The sequence below is a fragment of the Centruroides sculpturatus genome, unplaced genomic scaffold, assembly GCF_000671375.1.
Source record: "Centruroides sculpturatus isolate CEXI.00-Female unplaced genomic scaffold, Cexi_2.0 scaffold625, whole genome shotgun sequence".
Lineage (NCBI taxonomy): Eukaryota > Metazoa > Arthropoda > Arachnida > Scorpiones > Buthidae > Centruroides > Centruroides sculpturatus.
This window is the reverse complement of record NW_019384830.1, coordinates 33689-50850: the sequence shown is the minus strand read 5'-3', so window position 1 is coordinate 50850 and position 17162 is coordinate 33689. Positions and strand designations below refer to the sequence as shown.

General features: G+C 31.8%; 2 protein-coding genes across 3 annotated transcripts in view; both read right to left on the bottom strand.

Moving 5' to 3' along the window:
• The window catches only part of LOC111630101 (trafficking protein particle complex subunit 6B-like), a 36490-nt gene extending 23751 nt beyond the window's left edge, over positions 1–12739 (bottom strand). For both annotated transcript variants that reach the window (XM_023374123.1, XM_023374124.1), the window contains exons 1-4: positions 12528–12739; positions 4700–4761; positions 1466–1583; positions 1310–1393 (exon numbers count right to left, since the gene is read on the bottom strand). In XM_023374123.1, the coding sequence (XP_023229891.1) occupies positions 1310–1393; positions 1466–1583; positions 4700–4761; positions 12528–12620 (357 nt within the window). In that variant the 5' untranslated portion in view covers positions 12621–12739. The remainder of the gene's footprint in view (positions 1–1309; positions 1394–1465; positions 1584–4699; positions 4762–12527) is intronic.
• Positions 12740–12848: 109 nt separating this feature from the next.
• LOC111630100 (heat shock protein 83-like) lies at positions 12849–15947 on the bottom strand. Its single transcript, XM_023374122.1, has 9 exons — positions 15790–15947; positions 15560–15706; positions 15269–15475; positions 15018–15177; positions 14642–14934; positions 14056–14550; positions 13563–13979; positions 13261–13485; positions 12849–13179 (listed from the first exon to the last, which is right to left on the bottom strand). The coding sequence occupies exons 2-9, from the start codon at positions 15704–15706 to the stop codon at positions 12964–12966; spliced, it is 2160 nt and encodes a 719-aa protein (XP_023229890.1). The 5' UTR covers positions 15790–15947; the 3' UTR covers positions 12849–12963.
• Between the last annotated feature and the right edge of the window lie 1215 nt (positions 15948–17162).

Here is a 17162-nt window from a genome sequence, read left to right as displayed (position 1 = left end):
GTGTCATAAGATCACAGTGTAGCTATACTTTCGTTCAATAACTGTCAACTGTTACACCTGGGAGTTAAACATCTGTTAAGTTCTCAGGCCTAATAAAGACGCTTTCTCATCACCTTTCGACCTAGTATCGCGATTTTAACAATTCAACATTAGACAAGAACAACAAAGTGAGTCAGTCGTCCCCAGTTCTTCCATCGGATTACTTCTACATAATATCTGTGCTCCTTGGGATACTTCTTTGCTTGTAAATATCAAGAATCGCCTAATATCAAAGGAAAAGAACATTGGACTATTGGACTTAACACTACCTACCCGAACTTTCTGTCTTACCAACTGGATCCAGATCAAGATATCAAAAAAGGTATTTATTGCCACGCGTATGAATTGTAAACTCTCTCTCTCAAGAACACTCAGTTAACTTTACTATCAACATATTGTAAGATATGTATTCCCTATTACCCATTAAACATTTGATTTGTTATGTTAATCTAGTCTACGAAGGAATCACTTCCGGTGCTCTGTCTCTCCTTCTATCTCGACTCTGATCGCTCACACACACGACCGCTCACGCCAGAACGAAACGGTTTCTGTGTCTAGCCGTGAAGACACAGTAGTGTCAGTCCTGACAAAACCTGTCATTGCGATCTTCGCCGACGCGATGTCGACCCTTCGGTCACGTGGTGCCGAAGTATAGGGAGGCCCTTCGGCATTGTCACAACTATATATGAACTTCTGATGCAAACCAAAAGTCAAGTTACTTCAATTAAAAATTTTCCCTAAAAGAGTGAGATAGATGACTGGCATGACTATTGCTAGCAGGAAAAGTATGATGTACAGGGGCAAGACACTACTAATTTGAGATGGCAAGCATATATTTTGAATTAAATAAAATTGAAAAATATGATTAAAAATTGCAGCTTGGCATTGTGGTGATGTCACAATAAATAATTGCTCATTACTTTATAAAACTTTTTCTTTTTATTAAAAATGAATGAGGGTGACATAGTCCAAGAAACATTGTCAAAAATGATATAGCTTATTTTCTTTCCAGTAGGTAGTTTATATTTCAATTCACAAAAATTTTTTTGAAAATGTTTCTTTAAATGTAGAGATTTTAACTTAAAAAATCTTAGTCATATATAATAGATCAAACATATAAATCTTTTTGTTCTTTCAAATTTCGAAAGCTTTATTTTCATTGAAAAATTCTTTGTGCAATAAATATATTGAATTAATAAATAACTTTACATGATCATTGTTCATTTACACAGTATTATATTTGAATATGTAAAAATATAAGTTAACTTACTTTTGGTATAACATCCAAATATTGTTTTGAATTGGATAATTGAGTCAAGAATCTAAATCTATTATCTTGTAAAACATATACTCCCTATAAATATTAAAAATATATTAAATATTTTATAAATTAAGATAACCTCAAAATTGATTTATAATGTAATACTTGATGATTCGTTCTAAGATTATCCACTTGTTTTTTGTAAACAGAAGACCAAAATTCTTTACACATAAATTTCATTGTATCTAATTCATCCTTAAATCTTGGCCAGTCCTTTGTTAACCTAAATTTTAAAAATATACTTAAATTTACTAATAATAATAATATTTTACATTAAATAAAAAATTAATTAATTTTAAAAATTCAATTTTAGTAGTTCATATTCTCTAAAAAAATAAAATTTATTAGTATATTTTAGTGTTTAAGATTACACTATCATAGAAGGAAAATTTGCTGCTAATTATATAAATCATTTGTTTCAAAACTAATATATTTCTCAAAATAAATAAAAATAATTAAGTAATTTGTCAATTTATCAATGTATTATAATAAATTCTATTTTGACTGAGAAAACAAGTTGTCGGTTTTTTCGACATCAAAAAAGTCTGATGCCAGAAAAAAACGTTGTTTCCAATGTTTAAATTATAACTGATTAAAAACACGAATACAAATCACATCAGTTTAATCACTCAAAGCAAATGTTTTCAGTCCTTTTTAAAGGCCATCATCAGACTGTTATGTGAAATCAAGGAATCATTTTAAATATAGTAGAATATGGAACACTGAACAAAATCATAATATACACAATTCAAAACTTGCAACTTTGTGAATGGTTGTAAAAGTTATAGTAATATTAAATAGATTTACATCAAAATAAATACTATGCAAATGCATAAATTACATTTGTCTAGGAATTTCATATATAGATCTCCAAGCTCCTCAATATAATATCCTAGTCTTTAAAGTTTATCAATTTTTCCCATTTTTTAGATTTCTAGTGCTTCCATATATTTAATTATTTTTGAGAAAGTAAATAAAAAAACAGCAGTGTATCTGCTGGATAAATACGCCCCAAGATGCATGTTCAGATTACACCTCCCTCTTAATGGTCTAAGGATTTCAGCATCCTCTCAATTCATAAAGACTGATTCATCCAAAGAAAACATCACTGAAGCAGGAGAAGGTATTTTCTTTCTAGCTGTATAATGATACAACCCAACTTTATAACATCTCCTATGAAATTATTAAAGCTCAAATGACAAGTAGAGCAGTGGAATGTACTGTACATTATCTTGACCATAAACAAGAAGAGACACATCAATGTAGCACATATCAGATACATCTCCCAATCCCTTAATCAGTGGTTCATGAAGTGTAAAGATGACATTAAAAGAGAGAACACTACAGTTTTGTTTTACTACATACAACTTCCGAGCATTGAGGTACATTGGCAGGAAGCCAAAATTATAAGAACCATCTCTCATCCCTCACACCAAAAGCATTATGGAAAGGTGTGAAATTTATAACCACTCTGTCATTAATATGTGCATAAACAGCAGGGACAAGGAATCCCTTCCTCCTACTTGGCAATATTTCCTAACTCTTTCATATCAACCACTGCCTTCATAGCCCACCTCCACTGCTTGTTTATTTTATTGGAATATAATAATAAAATATACATTTTATATTTACGAGACTGATTCCACTGTTGGTAGCATGTGCAGATGATGAAGTCAGCATGGTTTAATTTTCAGCAGTGGCATACATGTCTGGATCAACATCACTCATGAAACTATGAAAGATACCAAATATGAAGTCATCCATGCATTAGCAACAAAATAGATTGTTCCTTTTATGTATAAATAAAAATATAATTTTGTAATATTTTAATCATAAACTTGTTTGTAACAAAAAACTGCTTGTATTTTTGTCACGGCTATGTATCCACCAAATTTTAACAAATACGGTTGAAGAGGGACAGACAACCTGTCTGAAATGCATATTGTTGTCATAATAAGCCTGTGTTTGTCTACTTCTGTGTGATAACTCCAACACATCAATAGTGTGTGATAAGTCCCCCATACAACCAAAACTTAAGTGCTCATAGTTCCTTAGAAAAAAATACTATTAAAGACTAGTGAAAATGGATTAACCAGCATTAATACTTGAATATTCTATTTTTTCAATGTCTGTATAATAATATTCTTTCTTCTATGCATAATAACGAATGGTCAGATAGATTTATGACTTAAGAAAATTTAACTAGAATTTTTTTTACCTGAATTAGCCAAAAGGTTAGAAATCCTATGCTTCCAGATTATACCCCAGTCAAGATCAAAATCTTTCAAAACAATTCAAAAGATTGGAACATTCAAATGGAAATATTTGGTGAAAATTATTCATTATTATGATTTTGAATTTGAACTCTGGATTTATTAGTTTTTAACCATTCAAAGTACAAGTTTTATAAGTTTGAATTTGAATCTTCAAATAAAATATCACTTGCAATGGAATGACAGAAATTTGAATACCTGTCCCAGTGTATCAGTTGTGTGTTTAGTTGTGCATCTTGAAAAATTTTCACTGATGATGGCCTTAAAAATGTTTTGAGGTTAATATATTGCAACTGAAGATAAAGATTAGAGCTACTTTGGAAAAGGATGAGACTGCCGATGACTCACATTTTCACTTGGAATACTAGAGACACATTAGAAGAATTAGTTTAATGAATTGTAAAATAAGACTTTCCTCATACAATATATGTTACTGACTTTTGTGTCTTTTTAAACAGAAAATGAACAAAACACTCTTACACACGTTGTGACATGTAGAAAAGGCCCGGAGGGTAAAAAAATACAAATGAAGAAATGACAAATTAGAGCAAAGCAAAGCAATGATGGGCAAAGCAAAAGTGGTTTATGCTTTTATTGAAGTTTTATTTTAGTGAAAAATAAGTTATATGGAACATAGCTAGGGCCATGAGTTTATCAAATTGAAGGCCTCTAATTATAGCACCCTGTTCAGGTGCATAGCCTGAACATTTAGTAATTTGCCACTGCTATCATACATGCTTAATTTTTTAAAACTACATTTATTTATTTTTTCTGACTATATCTAAACAAATATTCATAATAGAAACATAACCAAATGATCGCCTTAAATAATTGGGCTATAACTATACTAATTTAATGATTAATACTAAGTAATTTGCTACTAGTGGTAGACATTAAGCACCATCTCTTAACTAAATTAATAATTATATTATTAATTTAGTTAAGAGTATTAATCATTAAATTAGCCGAGTTACAGCCTGATTATTTAAAGTGATCATTTGGTTATGTTTCTGTATACATATCAGACTTTGCAATGCTTGATATAAATATTCATAATAAAATTTACCTTTCAACAAGGCGATATCCTGTGCAAAATCCAATATTTTCTAATTTAGTTACTGCTGTTTCCTATGGAATAAAATCATAATTTTATAAAATAAAAATGATTTTTTAATATATTTATCAATTTATCAATGAAATTTCAGCTAAATAGAAATAAAATAATAACTGTAAAATAAATACAAATTATGTATTTTATTTATATTTTCTCTTCAAAATGTGCAGCATTGTGCAGTGTAACAAAGTTATTTTTTAATTACAATTATTAATGAAGAATTTAGAATGATGTATTTATAATTCAGAAATAAAATTTATTATCAAGCTGTAAAATAAATTTCATACCACATATTTTGATATGTATATAGCACCATTAATGCAGGGCCATGAGATAGGAGCTAGGAATTTTTCCTTGGCCTGTAGTGATTCGTACTCCTATAAAATTACAGTAGAGCATCGATTATCTGAAACAATTTGGGACTGGGGTTGTTCGGATAATCAATTTTTCGGATAACGAATTACATACAAAAAAATATGTTAACCTATCCCATGTTAAAATTCATTCAAATCCTGGCATGTTCTTAAGTACCCTCTCATGGTCATGCTAGTGCTGCCAGATAAAGCATGCACACCAACAAAAACAATATTGGCGTAGCCCAAGACATAGCCGCGTATTGCAGCACCATAGCACTAGCAGAAATTTAAATTTGTCAACTGGAGCCAATGTTTTGGTTGATTGATATTCAGATAATCGATGCTCTACTGTATTGTTGTTTTTTACTAACAGAAAATAAAATCTTTAAGACTGCTATTTGTTAACAAAGAAATATTCTACATACACTCATTGCCATAAAAATTAGTGCACCAAGAAGGAATTGTCATATCGCTGCCAAACTTGGCATGCAGATAAATCTCAAGCAGATAAGGAAATAATTAGAATTATAGCATAATGGCTCATTATGAAATGCCAGCAGAGGGCGTTAAATTGCATCCTCCTTGGCCTATAAAGCATGCAAAGGTATCCTTCTGTAGTTTACTTGCTGTATCACTAGAGATGCCTTCATGTCATAATCGAAGACCATATGAACAACTAATCGAGTTTGAAAGGAGAAGCAGGATGGTCATTTTGCCGAATAGCCCGTCACCCAGACCATTCTGACAACACTGCAAGGAAGTATTGGGACCAATGCACGAGAGAGAGCTCGCACACATGATGGCCAGGCTCAGGACATCCTCAGCAGACCACTAGCCGAGAGGACTGCCTGGTCTTACAACAAGCACACACAGTCAACCAATATGGTCGGTTGTTGTCCATCATCTGGACACAGGTGGTGCCATCATTATGGGCCCATGCCTGTCCACACTATTTCAAGGCTCTTGGGTTAGAACATTTGGTATCATGGTGGCTATTACATGTGGTGCCATTGACAGCCACCCATTGTTGCCTCCATTTGAAACGGTGTCACTCCCAACAGGATTGGACCACAGCAGAATGAAACCAGTTGTCTATAGCAACAAATCCAGATTTAGTTTGTGCACTGATGATGGCCATGTTAGTGTTTGGAAGACCTGTGGTAAACGTCTCAATCCTTCCTACACTTTGGAACAGCACACCACATCTACAGCTGGTGTGATGGTCTGGGGTGCCATCACATATGATAGTCACCTCTAGTAGTGATCCAAGGGACCATAACAGCCCAGTGGTATGTAAGTGACATCCTGCAGCCACATGTGTTGCCTCTCAAGGCAGGAATCATAAGAGCCATTTTCCAACAGGATAATACAGTAATACCTTGACTTACGCTACCCCAACTTATGTGATTTTCAAATCTCATCAATTCGTTTTTTGTTTGAACGCCACGCAACTCTTGATTACTCATTCCCCCCCACACTATTGTTCAGCTTACATGTTCGAACGTGTCATGCGGAATTGACACATAGCTACAATTCATTTTGTGTTATTATTTCTGTGTTTGTTATATCTACGGAGACTTGAGAGACTCTATGTGGTGATTTCTTGTAACCGTGAATGAATCAAAAGACAAGATAAGATTAACGAGAACATTTATTAGCTTACATACATCCAACTTGGATTTTGCACAAATTGCAAAATTATACCCTGACTTATGCGAATTTGACTTGCGCAGTTATTGCTCAGTCCCACCTATTAAGTTCGGGGTATTACTGTACTCAACCACACACAGCAAGGGTGTCACAAGACTGCCTGCACTACACTTCCCTGGCCTGCCCAATCCCCTGATTTATCACCAATTGAACATGTAATATCTTATTGAATATAATACCAATTGAACATGTAATATCCAATTTTTACTTTGTAATATCATCATTACAGTTGCATGTGTACAATTTTGTCTGGGATTGCCTGGGACAGGAATTTGGCCAAACTAGAGACCACTTGCAGCAACTATGAACTAAGATGCTGCAGACACCATACAGCACCTGTATGCTCCATGCCTTCTGTATCACATCATGTTTTCATGCTTGAGGTGACCCAACATGGTACTAGAACCTCTTTTCATTTGTAGTTTTTCCTGCAATAAATGATCTTTTTGTTTTTACTTTGTAATATCATCATTACAGTTGCATGTGTACAATTTTGTTTGGTTCTGACAACTCCTCCTTTGTGTGCTAATTTTAATGGCAATGAGTGTATTTTATTTGTTCAAAAAACAAAAGTCTCTACCACTGAGCCACATACAAGCTCTTGACAGCCCTGCACTCAGTGATGCACCCAGGGGGTGGGCTAAGGGGCCCTGGCATCCTCCAAAGTAAAAGGAAATAAAACACTACAATAGTAATAACAAACAAAACTTACTAATACACCTTATCTTGCAAGATAAGGTGTATTAGTAAGTTTTGTTTGTTATTACTACTATTGTAGTGTTTTATTTTACTTGCAAGATAAGGTGTATTAGTAAGTTTTGTTTGTTATTAACAGTATGCAGTTACAACAGTATGCTACTATTGTAGTTTGTTCTAAAACTACAATAGTAATAGTGAAACTAACACCTATATGCAAGGAGCAAATAACTAATGTTCTAACATTTTTGGGTACAATTTAGAGACCTTCATCAGAAAATAAAAGAAAAAGACAAAAAAACAGAGAATATTGTTACATTTAAAATAAAAATTCCAAATATTCAAAAAGATGTAATATGTGTTGTTATTGCAGAGTTGAAAGCATAAAAATATAAATAAATGAAAGGCTTTTACATTGCATGATATTAAATAATAAAGTTAAAACATTAAATTCTGGGTGAATCTATAAAATATTTCCATGCTTGTGGTACTATAATGCCATCAGAGTTAACGCAACATTCTTTCTTCTCAGCAATATAGACTTCTAAAGTTTCCAAAGATCGTAAGATCAAAGACTCTGTGTAAAAGTGTAGCTTCATCCCAGCAGGAGAAACGTGAGATTTGGTGGCAAAATAGGCAAGAGCTGTGTTGAAATTCCTCTTGGCCATGTCATATTTGTGGTTGCATATTCTACCTTGCAGGGAAATCCTATGTAAGGCAATTGTGTTAAATTAGAAAAAACAGTCTTACCTTCTTTCCTTCCTAATATTATCATATACAGAAGGTATGTCCAAACAGCCATTTCATCAGGCTATTTTTTAGCCAGCTGAAAAATAGTGCAGCAAAACAGCTAGTAATAAGATTTTGCCAAAAAGAGTTCAACACACTTTCAATATCATTTTATTATCAATGGAGGCATTTTCAGAAAAAATGTTTCAGACAAAATTTTATATATAAAAAACATATTTACATACATTTCCAGCACTTCTTTACAGTTCTAACAAACATTTTTGGCTTGATTTACAGGCCTTCTTCAGGTTAGAAACATTCTAATTGGAAGGAGTTATGTTGTGTTCCAAAATGGAACACTTCAAAGTTTCTTTGAGGTTATTTAAAGTTCTTATGTTGTCACTTAAGATTTATAAAATTCAATAAAATTATTTATTGAAAATATAAAATAACCTATAATAAATATTAACCCCAAGGAGATGATTAATANTCAGTTAACTATTGTAAAAACTAAATTTCTGTCTTATTTAAATACAAATTTTTTTAATGTAAAAATTGCTTCAATTTATTTCACGATTCATAATCACAAATGTAAAAACATAGTTAACTGAATTTTGGACCACCCGTTAAAATCTATAAGAATAAATTTATAAACGTTCGAAGATTATTGATCTTTATGTGAGTGATGACTGCTTGATATTATATTTAAACCTTTCGTTAACTTTTGATCACTATGTAGGTTTTTTCTCCTTTCTTAAACAGCTTAGACAATTGGAAGTGTTTTATCTATTCCCAAATTAAGTGTAGCCCATAGGGTTATGAACTTTGAGGTGTATGACGTCTATAAAATTGGTGTCGGATGATTTTAGCGATCAAACTGTCGATCATGGAAGAACTCTTTTTCTCAACGCACACACACACAGGAACACCATTGTATAGTATTATAGTTGTTATCCATGTCGTATTGCAGGCAAGAAGTCCCCGCAGTGAAAGCTCAATTTTGAAAGTCGGTTGACACTTTTTGGCAAAGGTACATGACAGTCTGACAGCAATGGGCGGACAATACGGACACGGCGCACGCCGTGTGGTCTTTGTATAAAAGCACATCCTCTGACACATGTCTATCACATGTCGAATGTGGAGCGACAACAATGGTGGATCTATTTCTAGAGTCACGTGCATCTATTTTTAGTATTCCGTGGGAAAATTTATTGTTTTTTTTTTCTTTTTTTTTAGATCGTTTCGTACATTTTTTTACATTAGAATTGTACATTTTTAGGTCTTTAACTCTGTGTCAATTAGGTGTTAATCAGTTACTAAATCTTGGTTTAACTGTGACGGATGATAAGTTAAAAAATAGTAGAGAAGATTTATGTATCCCCTTCGTCCATACAGCTGTACGCTGTTTACCAGGTGTGTCGTTGATACTAAAGATGACTATCTGCAGATACAGTACCTAGTTTAAGCTCACGACGATGAGACATTTGGGACATTTCGATTTATATTATAAGACCTCCCATCGTTACACGACTGCGACAGATGGCTTTTTAAAGGCTTGAGCCTTCCTATTCTATAAAAGCCAACTAGACTGCTAGTATGAATGAATGTTATCGTTTCTACTGATAATATCGACAATTGTATGTGTGCAGACCGTCTTTCTATTTGTTATTCATCTTTTGTTCGTTTCGAATAGTAAAGTGCTATCCTGGATGCAATGATTCATCAACTATCTCCCTAGCAAAATAGGATGATTCTCGAAGTCAAAATGTAATTGTGAAGTAAATTTAAGGCTTATTTTATATTAAAAATCGATTTTTTCTCACCGAGGAGTAGTTCTTTTTTATAACAGAAAGTGTCAGAATTGTGTAGGATATATATACTGTATATATAAATGCATTGTGTAGAGCTATAACGATCAAGATGCTCCTATTTGGAAGACTATCAAAAAATATCTAATTATAAATAGTAAAAATACTAAACAAGATATTTGATATTACAGATCATATGTTTTAATAACAATACTGATTATAGTTATTTAAAAATTTGTTTTGTCAGTACATAGACTCAAATAATTTAGTTGTAAAACATTAATTGATAATATTAACTACAGCAATCAGAAAAAATAATGCATTGCACTACATACATACAATACAGAGTATTACAAACTTTGTCTACCATTATGATTAGGATATAAAATCTCATATCATACAAAATAACTTGAAACATTTAAAAAACCAGAAAATATTTTAATTGTAGAAAGGTTAATGTTTTCAAACCATTTTTAATTCTATTATCAGATCTGCTTGATATAAATAATATTCGATTAGAATGTTAAATTTATACATTTATTTTAAATTTAAAGAACATAAATTACATAAGAGAGAATTTGGAAGAATGCATTCTAGTATAAAGTTAATACAGAAAATAGCAAATAAATAAATAACTGCAAAAAATTTGAACATTTATAAACAGAGGAGATTTGATGTAATTCAATTATATTTCAAATTTTTAAAGTTATCAAAATGTATTAAAATCATAGTTCTGTTTTAGCATAGGTCAACTCCACATGAAATCAGATTAAATCAACCACTAAGAAGAATATAGGAGTCAAATCTTTTATTAGTTAAACATGTTTTGGGACTTCTCTGTCCCATCACCATACCAAAAAGTTTAAATCATAAATTTTAATGAGAACATCCTTATATTTTCCATTGAGTGTTCTGGAGGAATTCAGAAGTGTTAATAGTTTTTCATAATCATAGTTTTATATCTGTAGATGGAAAAATGTAATAATCAAAACAGTAGGCCTACAACATATAAAAACTATACCATACATTGTTTAGATTATCATCAGTATCTTTATGAGCTATTGTATCATTAATGATGATTCCTTACTTAAATAGTATATACTCTGTGCATGGAAGTATTGTATATTACTAGGGTTACCATATGTCCGTGTTTAGTACAGACAGTCCATACTTTAAAGGCTCTGTCCGTGTTCGTACTATACTTAGAAAAAATAACAAAATGTCTGTACTTTCCAACCAATAACACAGTTAATAGTTAAATCATAACCATTTAGATTTAAATCTGACAAAAGGTGCTTAAATATTTGATAATTATTATTGTATTTGTTGGTTAAATGGCTACATTGTATAATCAAATGTAACAGCTCTGTTGCTTAGAGAACATGCACACATTCATTATAATGGTTTTTTAATTCGATAGTACTTGTTGTCTAAGTGATAAAATAGTTTTCTTTCATTTAAAATTGCATTCTGTGTCCCAAGGTAAATTGTAAATTGAAACTTTATATTATATGCCTCCATTTACTAGACTAGATTGAAAAACATGAATAAATTCCCTTTATTTTGCCATCCAAGTACTTTTAATGCTAATCTGTCCATATTTTGCCTTCAACTGTTACAGTAACCCTAATATTACATTCTAGAGACAATTCAAGTATTATGTCAGCAGTTTATGGGGAACAGAATTTGTTTGTATCTGGCAATTGCTAGCAATGATGGAGGGAGAGCAAGTCTTTGATGATGCAAGACTGAACCATAATTTATTTTTCTCTGCAGTCATCACTATCTAAAAAGAATTTGTATATTTGCAAATGAACGCAGATGAACACATAACCACTAAATAAAATTTAATGATGAGATTGGCCAAGTGTCTGAATGAATACAATAAATGATTTGTGTTCGAATTACTACTTGCAAATGGTTTAACTTCTGATCACATAATTGGGCACTAACTTGATTTCTGATGATCGGTGAGGGAAGGGAAATCAAAATAAGGCAAATTTTTGCTGATTAACATTTGGTTGACCCTTGCAGAATATTTTAAAAGGGAGGAATTAACTACATTATGAAAAATTTTTTTAATTTTTATAATATAGGATATAAGATTTTCTTATTTTTTAAAGACTCCACAAACTGAGGGGGTCTTTGCTACACAGTGTCACAAAGCATACTTAATGAATGGATCTTATTGGAAACGAATGGCATCATTTGGAAGCTTTAAAAGCTATACACGCAGAACAGAAATCATATTTATGCATAAATCTTAGTTTTAAGTTTATACATATTAGCAGCAAGTTTCGAAACTAGCGAGCCGATTTTAAACGAACTAGATAAGAAAACAATTAAACGTGCTTTTCGAAGCTTAATTTACAGCGAATTAAATACATATCAAATTAAAAACAAATCCCTTCTAATTCGTACTTAAAACATGCCGTAATCTTACATATACACTTTCCGATAAAAACTTGCCAGCTGACTCACTTTTTCGTCCTTCTCAGTAGTTCTGAATATAGTAGACGTTATTTCCAGATGAAGCAAATCGAAAACTACATCATCTGCCATAGTTATGGTCATTTTACTACGACTGCCACTACTCTAACATAACGCCTTCATACGCAACCTGGCATATGGCCGACTTTCGTCACTTGCCAACTTAACTATTCAATCAACTAGCCAAAATAACGCCACCTACATATGGCGCATTTTTCAAATTTTTTTAGATAAAAACCGGATTTAAGTAATTTTTAACACCATCTACTAAAAGCAGAATTAGATTTATAACTTTCAAAAATCACACACAAATATTTTATTTTAAATTTTTTATTTGTAAAAAACGAACACGAATTAAATACAACAAATAATAAATATACTACAGTAAATGGAATGAGCAAATGAGTTTATAAACATGAACATTAGTTTAATCAACTTCTTCCATTCGAGATGCATCTTCTTCGTCACCTTCTAATGGAGGCATTTCTTCTACTGCTGCGTCACCTGCACCGCCGATCTCTTCATCGTCTATTCCCAATCCTAATTTAATCATACGGAAGATGCGTGATGCGTGAGTTTGGGGATCTTCGAGTGTGAAACCTGAACACAACATTGAAGTTTCGAAAAGTAGCATAACCAGATCCTTAAAAAAAATAATTTGTTTTAGTATGATGCAATCTTTAAAGTGAGGATAGGAAAAATCATTAATAGAAATAAAAGTTACCTTAACAGATTTGTCATTTTTATCAGCATCGGCCTTTTGTCTTAAAGTATCAACAATTGGATGATCGGGGTTTATTTCTAGGTGCTTCTTAGCTGACATGTAACCCATAGTGCTGGTGTCACGTAGAGCCTGAGCCTTCATAATCCTCTCCATATTTGCAGTCCAACCAAACTGACTTGTAACAATGCAGCATGGAGATGTGACTAGCCTGTTTGAAACAACAACCTAAAATGGAAAAAAGAAGTTAAGTAAAAACAGTATATTTAGAATTCTTAAAAAAACTGAGGAAAAACAAAATTTACCTTTTCAACTTTCTTATCTAGAATATCCTTTATGACTTTGCATAAATTCTCATATTTGGCTTTATCTTCCTCCCTTTTCTTTTTTTCTTCTTCATCCTCTGGTAATTCTAATCCTTCTTTGGTTACTGAGGTAAGTTGTTTTCCATCATATTCTTTTAGTTGTTGGACACAGTATTCATCAATAGGTTCAATCATATATACAACTTCAAAACCACGTTTCCTAACCCTTTCTACAAATGCAGAATTAGCTACATGTTCTTTAGATTCTCCTGTAATGAAGTATATGTGTTTTTGATTCTCTTTCATTCGTGATACATAGTCTTTTAGGGAACACATCTCATCACCAGAAGCAGAGGTATAGTATCTTAAGTATTCAGCCAGTTTCTTCCTGTTTTGGGAATCTTCATGAATTCCAAGCTGAAAAAGAAAAGAAATTTTAGAAAAACAATTTATGTAATTAAAAAACAAAATAAAGTAACTTATTGTAACATACCTTCAAATTTTTGCTGAACTGTTCATAAAATTTCTTGTACATTTCTTTGTCTTCTGCAATTTCATCAAAAACTTCTAGACACTTCTTCACAAGATTCTTTCTGATAACCTTCAAGATTTTGTTCTGTTGTAACATTTCTCTGGAAATGTTCAGTGGCAGATCTTCTGAATCAACTACTCCTTTCATAAAATTCAAATACTCTGGCATTAGATCTTCACAATTGTCCATAATGAAGACTCTCCTAACATATAATTTAATGTTATTCTTTTGCTTTCTGTTTTCGAACAGATCAAATGGAGCTCTCTTTGGCACAAACAACAATGCTCTGAATTCTAATTGTCCTTCTACAGAAAAGTGTTTAACAGCTAAGTGGTCCTCCCAATCATTAGTCAGACTTTTGTAGAATTCACCATACTCCTCCTTGCTAATGTCATCTGGGTTTCTCATCCATATTGGTTTAGTTTTATTCAATTCTTCATCCTCAGTATATTTTTCCTAAAAGGAGGAAAGTTTGTTAAAGCCAAGCTGTAAATAAATTGGCATTTTATGTGGAAATGTTTAAAAAGCTAGTTAAGTTTTTACAAACCTTAATTTTCTTTTTTTTCTTCTTATCTTTGTCTTTATCCTCTGCCTCATCTTCTCCTACATCTTCAATCTTTGGCTCTTCCTTCTCTTCTTCAGGTTCTTCAGTTTCAGCTTTTTCCTCTTCATCATCTGATACTTCTTTCTCTCTCTCTTTTTGGACAAGTAACTTAATTGGATAACCAATGAACTGGCTGTGTTTCTTAACCACTTCTTTAATTCTCTTCTCTTCCAAATACTCAGTCTGATCTTCTTTCAGATGCAAAACAATCTTTGTTCCACGACCAAGTGGTTCACCTGTACGGAACATTGAACATCCATTTTAGCACTGAAGTCTTGGGAACAAAGTAAAGCAAAGGAATTCACAAAATACCACTCACCATGATCTGATCTAACAGTGAATGATCCACCAGCAGAAGATTCCCATGTATACTGTTCATCATCATTATGGCGTGTGGTTACAGTTACTTTATCAGCAACAAGGTAGGCAGAATAAAAACCAACACCAAACTGACCGATCATAGATATATCAGCACCAGCCTATGAAAAAGAAAAAACAAGAATTAAAATCCAAGAACATGCAAATAAAGACTTCTTCAAAAGTGATTTCCAAATTATTATTAGTTCTTACTTGTAATGCTTCCATGAAAGCTTTAGTGCCAGATTTGGCAATTGTACCCAGATTGTTGATCAAATCTGCTTTTGTCATTCCAATACCAGTATCAATAATAGTAAGGCTACGTTCGTCTTTATTTGGAACAATTTTGATGTAAAGATCTTTTCCACTTTCCAAACGTGAAGGATCTGTAAGACTTTCATATCTGATCTTATCCAACGCCTGTAAATAGAAACGAAATGCCATTTAGATAAAAATATATATATATTCACTTAAATATTAATAAATGTATGTAGGCTTACGTACATCAGAAGCATTTGAGATCAATTCTCGAAGGAAGATTTCTTTGTTCGAATAGAAAGTGTTAATGATTAAACTCATCAACTGAGCGATCTCCGCCTGAAAAGCGAAGGTTTCAACGTCTTCTTCCATCATATTAACTTCGGCAGGCATCTGAAAACCACACACAAACTCGTTATTACCATTACTTCACAAAGTAATTGAAGATTCCAGAGTATTCTTTATGGAAAACTTACCTTTGTAGACACGATTTAATTCAGCGAGTTACTCCACTGATTTGAATACTGCAACGCCGGTTTTGCTTTTTATTAACGGCGGGTATCACTACGCGAAAATAGTTCTTGTCGCTGATCGTAGCGAATTTGCAAATCCTTTGACAAACTTAAAAATAATTTTTTACTTTAACGTATTTATAAATAATAATTTTATTAAAATTAAATAAATTTTCTCGAATTAGTAAAGTTACGGCAGCATTCGCCGTGCACTACATTAAAGGAAGTTGTATAATACAACGGTGATAAAGCTAAGTTGAGAAGCTTCTAGAAGTTTCCCGAATTTTCCGGATAACACGTGATCAACTGTGTTTCCGGTTCCGTTTATGGATTGCTTCGTATGCTTGATAATTAAACACGTGTTTTTATCAGAACATACGCTGTGAATAAGCGATAAGACGACTGAAGATGAAACTATAAAATTAAATGACTTAACTAATATGATACACGAAATATATAATGAATATAATTATATTTTAAATTATATTTCCGTATATATTTATTAAATTTACGCTATTGTATATTCCTTATATTATTTTTAAACGTGTAATTCCGATCAGTAATGAGTACGAAGGGTAAGAATAGTGTACTGTATATATATATAAATACATCTCCAAATAACTGACCTATATGGAGAAAGAATTCCTTTAACACACGTGTAAATTCACAAAACATTGGGATGAGTCTAACAATTCAAGGACATTTAAGTTATATTTTGTCTGAAATTGTTTAAATTGAGGTAAAAATGTTAAATTAATTTAAGTAATATTAACGTATATTTTTATAGATATATTAAAACAAAATATTCTTTCATTTACAGTTATTTGCAATTTAAATTAAACGACCAATTCGATTAAAAATGAGAGAATTTTCGATAATTAGCAAATGACTAGCGTTTAAGTTTTGATAGTCATTATAATATCGACAAAATGAATCGGTAGAATCATTTATAAATGAAAATCGAAATTAAGGTTGATGTAATTTAATGTTTTGAGTTTATAAATGTACATTTCATGTAAATAATTTCAATTTACGAGTGTACAGAGAAAAATAATGCAATTTGCTATATTAAAAAAACATTTTGAAATAAAACAATGATTTTAGATATAAAGTTTCGATAATTAAGAACAATATTCTGGAATCTTAAACAACATTAAAACCACGTTGAAATCCACCACACGAAGACTAACATTCCTTTCAGTTGATAAGCGCCCTCTGGCTATTAAAAATAAAAGTACTATAATCGATAAATTTTCATTTTTTTAAAATTTTAGTTTACGATAATGATGAGAAAATAAGATTGAGTAAATCTAAAATAATAAAATAAGCAAAAGAAA